The sequence below is a fragment of the Canis aureus genome, chromosome 5 (genome assembly GCF_053574225.1).
Source record: "Canis aureus isolate CA01 chromosome 5, VMU_Caureus_v.1.0, whole genome shotgun sequence".
In the NCBI taxonomy this organism is placed as follows: Eukaryota; Metazoa; Chordata; class Mammalia; order Carnivora; family Canidae; genus Canis; species Canis aureus.
The window spans coordinates 69,874,886-69,885,299 of record NC_135615.1 but is presented as its reverse complement, the minus strand read 5'-3'; the positions used below and the strand labels follow the sequence as shown (position 1 = coordinate 69,885,299).

The 10,414-nt window shown below is 42.8% G+C and overlaps 1 protein-coding gene across 2 annotated transcripts in view; it reads left to right on the top strand.

The window, feature by feature from the left end:
- The first annotated feature begins 1,386 nt into the window (after positions 1-1,386).
- Positions 1,387-10,414, top strand: part of KPNA6 (karyopherin subunit alpha 6) — a 52,470-nt gene continuing 43,442 nt past the window's right edge. Inside the window, exon 1 of one of the 2 annotated variants that reach the window (XM_077898684.1) lies at positions 1,387-1,540. In XM_077898684.1, the coding sequence (XP_077754810.1) occupies positions 1,537-1,540 (4 nt within the window). In that variant the 5' untranslated portion in view covers positions 1,387-1,536. Of the gene's footprint in view, positions 1,541-2,050; positions 2,481-10,414 lie in introns of those variants that run through there. The other variant, XM_077898685.1, reaches the window with a different exon arrangement.

Genomic DNA, 10,414 nt, shown 5'->3' with positions numbered 1-10,414 from the left:
CAAAGGCAGATGCTCAACCACGGAGCCACCCAGGTGTCTCTGAGTTGGGTCTTGAAAGTGAACTTGTTCACCCTTTGGTCAAGGGGGAAGGGGAGGGCATTGCATTTCAAGCAGAGGAAACAGCACATAACAATGGCACAAAAGATAGCATACTTGGGAAAGGGGGTTCCCCAAATATGGATGGAGACTGGGTTGCCTAGCGGGGAGACCAAGAAGTGAATAAGGACCAGCCTGTGTGACAGATTGAAATGTTTGGGCAGTACCTAATGACAGAAGATGCTAAGCAGAGGAACAAACTTGACCATGTCTCTGCTTTATTGAGACGGTGCAAGTGGGAAAGCCTGGAGCTGGGAGACCAGTGAGAAGCAGGCAAAATCAACCAGGAGAAAACACAGAGATTCAGCCTTGAGCAGTGGCAGTAGGAAGAGAAAGATAATGCTCCCTTTCCTGGCCTGACCCTGAGTTCCAGAGTTGACTTTTTGAGTTGTTTTCCTTAACGGGCCAGGCACAAACTAGAGAAGGCAATTTGTTGCAACAGAACCTGGAAACCCAGGTCTCATTCTGCTGCCAAAAGACAGTTCCCTGTAGGACTGGTGACTTGAAGACATAGCCTTCTGTTTGTTGAGGTGGGGGACAGGACTGGCCTGTCATTATGGAGGAAGGGAGGTCTGATGTATACCAGCCATAAATTCCATGAATCAAAAGGCACATGAACACTTAGCCTCAATTTCCTCATCTCTAAAAAGGGAGATCATCCTCGCTTATTAGAAATCACGGGCTTATTTATTTGTTCCTTTTTTACTAAATTATTTATGGAGCATATACCATGTGCAGATCCTGTGCTAGGTGCCTAAGATATGGTGATAAAAATACAGAACCTATCCCGCCCACACACCCCACACCCCCCCCCCCCACACTCCCACCCCCTGCGCTCAGCTTGCTGGGGGTAGGGTGGAGGATGAAAGCGCTCTGTCAACTATAAAGCCCCGGACCGGTCTCATTATTTTTCCACTTCTTATCTCCCAATAAGGTTGTAATCGGGTTTACTCTTAACTTCTTCATTTCCTTATCTCCATATCCTTAAGCAAATCTCTTCTTCCAGAGGATTCCTTATAAATATCTAGCTCAGGGTCTGTGATCGGCTTTAACTACGAGAGGAAGGAATGCGTTTCTGGGAGAAAAATTTTCTAGGGGAGGAGACCGCACTATAAAGAGGAAATACGAGCAGGAAAGGCTGAGAATTCCTAAGCACTCTTGATTTTCCTTAGTAAGTATCCCTCCTAGTCGCTCTCCACTACTCCTTTTATAATCCGTCCCTATTTCCCCGCCTTTAGTAGCTGCGGTCTCTTTAAATGCGCTCCTCCCAGTAAACTGGGCTGTGGGGCGGAGAGCGCGTTTCTTCCCCGGGTTGAATGTTAAATTGTTTGTCCGTTTCGGGCTGCCGTCCTGCAGATCCGCCATATTGTCTGCTGAAGCTACCGCTGAAGCTGCCGCCGCTGCCGCTGCCGCCGCCAAGTAGGAGCGAGCGGAGCCGCGATGGGTGAGTAAGGACGCCAGGCAATTGGGGACTCGAGCTGAGGCAGTCCTGGGGCTTGGGATCTAGCAGGAGCCTGTCTCTGGTCTGCGGAAGATGTCTGAGGCTCCTCCAGAGAGGTCTGAGGGGAGAAGCCAGGCCGGGAGAGCCGCTCAGGCCAGTTCGGGGCCGGACGAGGGCCCTTGCGGGAGCAGTCTTCGGAGGCTGGTTCCGGGAGCACCTTGCCACGCCTGGAGCCCCCACGTGGTGGCCCTGGGCCGGAGCCCACGCGTTCCCGGGGGCTGGAAGGGGGCCGCCCCTCCGGCCTGCGCCGAGACCGGGGCTGGGGGACGGGCTACCGGCGGCAGGCCGGGGCGGCGCTGAGGAGCCCTCGCCAGGCGTGTGTTTGACCGACGCGCACCTTGACTGGATCCGGGGGCTCCTGTAAACTCCGGGGAAACCCTGCTTACGTCGTGAATAGTCCTCTGGTGAGGCAGCGCCGGGCGAGCCGACTCCAGGCCCGTAACCAGGGGCAGCCATGCCGAAAGCAGCCCGGGCCGCTGAAGGCCGGCAGAACTTCCCGAGCCGCGGGCGGAAATGGGGTGGTTCGGTTGGACCCATTGACAGCCCAGTAGTAGGAAACCGCAGGCCAAGACCTCGGGGCCACATGTGGTAGATTGGGGATTTCAGGTGTGGGCCTGGCCCTGGTTAGGAGAAAAGGAGCGACCTGTTGCTCTCTCTGAAGGGACTCCGGCTGGCAAGGCCTGAGCTCGGAATAAGAAGGCGAGGTCTTTGGACTTAGCGACAGCACCATCAGTGAAGAGCTGTTTTCTCTTAAGCATTAAAAACTATTCGTCTTGCTAAGCTCTTCCTACGCGTGGGCATGGTTCTGACTGCTTTACATGTCACATTTTACTTAATGCGCACAACCCAGTGAGACAGATACAACTGTTACTCTATTTTACAGGTAAGGAAACTGAGGCTTAGAGAGGGGTAAAGTAACTTACCCAAGGTCACACACAGTTAGTGGCTAAACCAGGGTGATCCCACCAATGCCCTGGTTTATAGCTGCATTTTGTTATGGCTTGGCCACCTAGTGGTTGGGCTGGAAAGAAGGGAAGAAAGCTTTTAACCCCTAGGCAAAGTTGTAAAGGGTTTTGTTTTGGGGTTTTTTGGTGTTTTGTTTTGGTGCTAATGGGTCCACTTTGAAATCTTTAGTCTGAACAAAACGGAAAAACTCCAAAGTGAATTGCTAACCCCAACTATTGTGTGTAGAGGGGAGAGCTAAATGAGATTCTGGGATTGAGTTTTGTAAGAACTCTGATCCTGAGGAAACATAAATTTTTCCCTTGAGCTGCAGGGCAGTAACTTTAGAATCAGATCTGGTATTACAATCCTGCCTGCCACTTTCTAGCTCTCATCCAGAGAAGTCACTTAAATATCAAATGCAGTAGAAAGCATCTAGCACAGCCCACAATCAATGTTATTTTCCTTTCCGATTCTTCCTTTCCTCATCTCTAGAAGGAGGGGAAAGGGAGTGTTGTCAAGATCTTTGAGGACTAAGATAGCACAGTGTTTAGAGCCTACTAAGAGCTCCATAGGCATCAGAACAGATTTCTTTTCTACCTTCAATAGCATTCCTTTCCCTTAAGCACTTTTATTTCTAAAATCCACTGTCAAGCCTTATGGACTTATCTTTGTAACTGCAGCTTTATTTATCAATAGAAAATTTAGGGGACTTTTATGTTGTAAATTTCCTATTGGCTTTCAATTTTAGAAACACTGGTGCCTCAAAGGGAGGGAGGGAGCTAATGTTAAGTTTATCAAGCTCAGGGAAAAAAGTTTATGGATTGGGAAACAACCTTAGAGAAGATAACACAGCTAGTAAGCTACAAAGGCAGAAGTGAGATCCTTACCCATTTTGTTGTACACAAACCTCTTAGAGTTAAGGTGTGAAGTAAAATTAGTCATTTTCTGGGAGACTTAAATGGAGGTTCTTATGTGGAGCAACAAAGTCTTTCAGGACACTTTCAGGGTCCTGAAAGTGATTTTTAGTATAGAGTCAGACAGCCTCTCTTTCTCTTCAACTCTATTTCAGGTACCTCTGCCCTGTCCCACTTGGTCTTTCTGAACATCCAGCTATTGGTGTATGTGTTTTTTTGGCTGATCCTTATATGATGTGAGTGAAACTAGTGTAAGGATATATTTAATCCTAACATGGAATCCGAGGTAGTTTGGGTTATCCCCATTCATAAATGAATAAACTGAGGCTTTGAGAAGATTAAGTGACTTGTCCAAGGCTGGTGATCTAGGTCTTTTGTGTGCTGGGGTCACTAACACAGCTTGTATACCACACCTCCATGAATCTAGAACTTGCTGTTCTCACACTGGTTCTCAGGTGAGCTCCACTCAAGCTCTGGCCCATATTTTATACTGTTAGTCCTGTACCAAACTTCATTAGCTTTAACAGACTTGTAGTGATTTCACTGCCATTAGGAGCCTGTGGGGGGTGATGCTTGCAGCTCTGGAAGTTACTTACTGTAACCTTCCCTAGCAGAGACCACAGTCTCTAAAGACTAAGCCTTGGCAGACTCTGGTTGTGTTATCACCGATTCCTGACATCTTGCTAACCAGGAACCTGGCAGCCCCTCCTCAGCCCCAGGGATAGGTCTTGATTAATATAAACTATAAACCAATTATTGTAATTCTGTCTCCCTAGGCAGTGATTGATTGGGTTTGTGATGCAGCTCTGGCTAATTAGACAGGAAGGGAAGCCTGGGGGACTTCTGGAAAATACTTCCTTATTTAAAAGAGATTATCCAGGTTTTGATTGATTGATTGATTGCCAACATCTATTTTAATTTGGGTATCAACAAAGTATGAGGGCCTCAAAAAAAAGAGAAAGAGATGGGCAAGCTATAATAGCCAGCACTTAAATAGAACTTGCTATATGCTAGGCACTAGGTACTACGGTATTAACTCCTTTACGTCTCAGATTCTCGTGTTCTAGTTGAGGAAACTGAAGCACAGAGAAGTTTAGTCATTTGTGCAAGGTCGGAGCTAGTAAATAGAACACTTAGATAGTATGGTTCTAACCAACTTGTAGGCTATTAAGGGCTGTGTTCTGCTTCTCGAAAAGAGCCCTTTTCTGACTTTGAAATTAGCATTAGTAATGGTAGGGTCGTGAGGCAGAATTTATAAATAAGAGCAGGCTGTTCTCAGGGTGAAAGAGAAGATGGGAAGAATTTGATGTTTTTGAGCAACTGAATTAGGCAACTTTGGAATCGTCTTATCTCTTGGTTTAACTAGGATACCTAAGGCCACTTCTAGTTTGTTTTTTGGCTGCAAGTAACAAAACCGTTCTGATAACACTTCCAGATCAAGAAGTAACTTAGCCCATCTCTTTTAATTTCCCTCCAACATTGCCCACCCACCCAACAGTGTATAACAGCTATTTGCAGAGCAGGCACCTAATCATCAATGACCTTAGTGTCACACAAGCATCAAACTCAAACTCCTTTCCTGGCCTGCTTTTCCTACATTTTTGTTAATGGTAGGACTACTGGCCCAGACACTAGGGCATCTATCCATCTTTCGTTCCTCACTCTTTTATTCCCTTTCTGTATTGGCAGTTGAAGATTCAGTGAAGTACTAGATATCAAAAAAGAGTAAATTGTAAAGTTAATAATTTAGAAGTCCTCCAGATCTTTTATATAGCTTCCTGTACCACTGCTGTAATTCTTGTAGCAATGTTGCTAAAACATCCATTTGACCTTGTCACTCTACTCCTTAGTTTAGGAATCTTCATGGAGTTATCATCTACAGGATAAAATCATAACCTATACAGTATGATATCCAAGGCCTTCCTATTGATTTTACTAATCTTATTCTATTTTAAAGACTTCATAATCTGCATTCCATTCAGACTACCTCCTTTGTCCTTTAGCATTGCTGGCTGAGAATGTAAGAAGCAATCCCTTCCCCGTCCATCTTTTCCTATGGAAATCTTGCTTGATTTTCTGTCTTATTTATTTACTTTAAAGATTTATTAATTTATTCATGAGAGACACAGAGAGAGAGGCAGAGACCTAGGAAAGGGAGACGCAGGCTCCTCATGGGACTCGATCCCAGATCCCGGGATCACGCCCTGAGCCAAAGGCAGACGCTCAACCACTGAGCCACCCAGGCGTCTCTCAGTCTTAATTTAAATGCTACCTTCAGGCACCTGTGTGTCTGTCACTTATTCAGTTAAGCATCTACCATCGGCTCAGGTCGTGATCCTGGGGTCTTGGGGGTCCTGGGATTGAGCCCTGCTCTGTGAGGAGCCTCCTCCCTTTTCCTGCTGCTCCCCCTGCTTATGCGCTCTCTTGCTCTGTCAAATAAATAAATAAATCTTTTTAAAAATGCTACTTCCTTCGTGAATTCTCAAATACTTTATGCCTTCCAAACTGCAAGTGAACTCTCCTCTGAATTCCATGGTACTTTGTTCTTACCCTTCATATAGCCAATTTCATATTCTTTATTGCATCAGTTATTTAATCTGTAATATAATTTTTTTTTCAAATAACTTAATCTCCACAGTCTTACAGTTATCATCTCTAAAATAGGGATAATAATATCTACCTCATAAGGGTTAGGAGGATTCAATGAGCAAAAGCATGTAGACCATTTTAGCATGGTGTTTATAGCCATGTAATAAAGTACTCATAGTAATTGCTTTTAGTCCATGAATAAATAAAGGACTTAGTATGCTTCAGGCTCTATGCTAAATACAGGTTAATTAGTTTGTCTTTGAGGGGAAGGCAGTAACATGCTATGAAAACTTGTCAGAAACATACTTTTAGGGGCCAGGCAGGCAATGGTTATTCATCAATTTCAGCAAATGTTTCTTGAATACCTAGTATGTGCCAGGGACTGTTCTAGGCCCTGGAAATACAGTGGTGAATGAAACAAACAAAAATCTGTCTCTCTGGTGCAATTTCTGAGTTTAAATTCTAATGGAGGGATGCCTGGGTGGGGCTCAGCGGTTGAGTGACCGCCTTTGGCCCAGGGTGTGATCCTGGAGACCCAGGATCGAGTCCCACATCGGGCTCCCTGTGTGGAGCCTGCTTCTCCCTCTGCCTATGTCTCTGCCTGCCTCTCTCTCTCTGTCTCTCATGAATAAGTAAATAAAATCTAAAAAAATAAATAAATAAATTCTAATGGATAATCAACCACATGGAGACTGGCAGGCCAACTACAGAGCTCCATGCGGTCTATGCAGCTCTAGCCATTTTTTGCCACGGGGACTAGAGGTCTAGCATTGCCTTATTGCATAATTTCCCATTTCTTTCCACAGTCCCTCTCCCCTTGAAGTTGGAAATCCAGATTTTCATGATATTATTGGATTAAACATTTGTAAATATTACAAGTTAACTCTTTAAGATCTAAAAACCTTAGGGCAAAAAAAAAATAAATAAAAAATAAAAAAAATAAAAACCTTAGGGCACCTGGTTTAAGCGTCTGACTCAATCTCAGCCCAGGTCTCAATCTCACCATCATGAGTTTAGGCTGTATTGGGCTCTATGTGGGGTGTGGAGCCTACTTAAAAAAAAAATACCTAAAAACCTTAAGCTAACCAAATATTTGGATATTTGAGGCCAAATATAGCCCAAGAACTGCCTGTCTTACTTGTAAAATATTAGAAATAATGTGTATTTTATAAAATATTTCTTGATTTATGTGTTTAAAAACATTTTGAAAGGATGAAGACAGGAGCACCCAGGGGGTGTGGTTGGGTGTCTGACTCTTGGTTTTGGCTCATGTCATGATCTCAGAGTCTTGGGACCCTGCTCAGCAAGGAGCCTGCATTTCCCTCTCTGCCCCTCCCCCCCAACTCTTGTGCACTCATACACCCGCTTTCAAATAAATCTTTTAAAAAAGATGCACAAGAGATTAGAAGTCCGTATTTTAAGTAGTCTTCTAGATAATTTAAATTTTTGGCTGACTATCTGATTAGCTGGCCACTGTTTTTGTTTTATTGTGATGCGGCAGGTGAAATCCTGGTACTTAGGAGTCACACTTTCAAGGACATCAGCTCTGCTGTTTTTTTGTTCCTCTTGTGCTTACATTATTATTATTTTTTTAATTTTTATTTATTTATGATAGTTACAGAGAGAGAGAGGCAGAGACACAGGCAGAGAGAGGGAGAAGCAGGCTCCATGCACCAGGAGCCCGACGTGGGACTCGATCCTGGGTCTCCAGGATCACGCCCTGGGCCAAAGGCAGGCGCCAAACCGCTGCGCCACCCAGGGATCCCTTGTGCTTACATTATTAACATTATCTCCCATTAAGTTTATTGATAGGATTCCAAGCCATTTATCCATTTTGTGAATATTTAGTTAAAACTAGATAGCTTGTAAATCCACTTTAATATAATGTAGCTTGTAAATCCAAACTACATTAGGAGGCAGTATGAACTAGTGAATGAACTAGTATCTCCACCTTCTTGGTATAACTTCCAATATTCCTTTAGGAAAAATTTGGCCATTTGACCAGGAGATAAACATTGCCACATTGCCCAGGCTTCTTGTGTAGACTTGATAAGAGCCTCATTAACCTCTTCTTTTGTCACACACTCCAAATTTCTTGAAACAGTTTGCCTCTCCTCAATCATTTCTTAGCCCACTCTAATTTGCTTGCATGCCATCAAAACATTTTTTTAAAAGATTTTAAATTGGGATCCCTGGGTGGCGCAGCGGTTTAGCGCCTGCCTTTGGCCCAGGGCGGGATCCTGGAGATCCAGGATCGAGTCCCACATCGGGCTCCGGGTGCATGGAGCCTGCTTCTCCCTCTGCCTGTGTCTCTGCGTCTCTATCTGTGTCTCTCATGAATAAATAAATAAAATCTTTTAAAAAAAAAAATGAAGAAATAAGAACTTTAGGTTAAAAGTTAAATTTAAAAGTGTTTGCATTTAACTAAGGTTTGTAGCTGTATTTGCTGAATAACTTTTAATGTAATCTATTTACTTACAGATTATAATATTGATTTGCATATGCGTCTCATGAATAAATAAAATCTTTAAAAAAGAAAAATGTCAATAATATCTAAACGAATATCTAAAAGGTATTTAAGTTGTAAATTTTTTCATGTCAAGCAGTTAAGTTTATCATTTAATTCTTTGCATATGCAAATTATCATTTATAAATACTTAACTAATCAAAAGCTTTAAAATCAAAGTGTTCATTTTTCTAATAGAAAAACAAACACTTTCTTAAAGTTATTTTAAGTGAACTTTTAACTGCTATAATTTCCAAGAAAGCATTAGGATCAAACATAAGTAACATCTGCAAGGGATAATGATAGGTATGCACAAACCACTTCTTGTATGACTTCAAAATCCAGTGGTCAGTCAAGAGAAAGTCCCCTAGTCGTGGCCATCTATTCACCATAACTTTGTAGTACAGATTTTGCATACTTACTGTCTGCCTTCCATGAAATCAGTGTCAATACTGCTCAAGTAATACTCAAGAATGCCCAATGAGAAAAATTAAATACTAAGAAATAAAACTTGGGATACCTGGGTGGCTCAGTCTGTTAAGCATCTGCCTTTGGCTCAGGTCATGATCCCGGGTCCTGGGATCAAGTCCTGTGTCAGGGTCCCTGCTCAGTGGGGAGCCTGCTTCTCCCTCTCCCCTTGTCATGCTCACTCTTGTACTCTCTCTCAAATAAATTAAAAAAAAAAAAAAAGACTTTGTTGATAATGTTGAGCTTTGGAGAACCACATACTGTTGTAACATTTTAAGTCTCCCACTCTCCATGAACCAGTTTCACCCTTTTGGGTGCAGTATTTACCCCATCAAGAATGCATGTCTTTAAGAAACCATTTATGCCTAATATTTCAGAATTCTTTTATATTTATATATATATATATATATATATATATATATATATAAAGATATATAATTTCTGAGTTCTGAGATATATAAATTTCAGAATTCTAATCATTTAGATTTTTTTAAATTATTTTTTAAAGATTTTATTTATTTATTCATGAGAGACATAGAGAGAGAGAGGCAGAGACTTAAGGCAGAGGGAGAAGCAGGCTCCATGCAGGGAGCTTGATCCAGGATCATGCTCTGGGCCAAAGGCAGGCACCAAACCGCTGAGCCACCCAGGCACCCCTCATTTAGATTTTAGAAAGGCATTATAGTGCATATGAATTGGATAGCACCTCCAGCAGGGTCTGGGGTAGAGTCCTATATAGTTAAGTATTAGTAACATTTTTTACCAAACCATTATGTGGGATAAATAAAGGCTGTAGTCTCATGGGTTTGTTTGTTTTTTTTAAGATTTTATTTACTTATTCATGAGAGAGGGAGAGACGTAGGCAGAGGGAGAAGCATGCTTCATGCAGGAAGCCCAATGTTGGACCCGATCCTCGGATCCTGGAACCCCGGGATCACACCCTGAGCCAAAGGCAGACGCTTAACTGCTGAGCCACTCAGGCATCCCTGTAGTCTCATGTTTTGTTCAAGTTCTGCTAAATGTTTTGAAGCTGTATTTACTAAATATTTTCAGAGCTCTTTTTCAGAATTTCAAATAAGGGATTGTGGATAGTGAATTTAAAAGAATGTATAAGGAACAGGTTTATGGAAAAGATAAATTTTTTTAACATGCTTTTTAAAAAGATATTTCTGGGGGGTGGCTAGGGGGCTTAGTCAGGTATCTTAACTCTTGATCTCAGCTCAGGTCTTCATCACAGGGTTGTGAGTTAAAATCTTGCATTGGACTTCATGCTGGATGGGGGGCCTACTTTAAAAAGATGTTTCTGGGATATGGATAGAAGGACCCCCTTGGGTATTAGGTGTGGACTGCAGATGTAGATTTGAAAATTATCACACTTTTTCAAAGATGCAATAA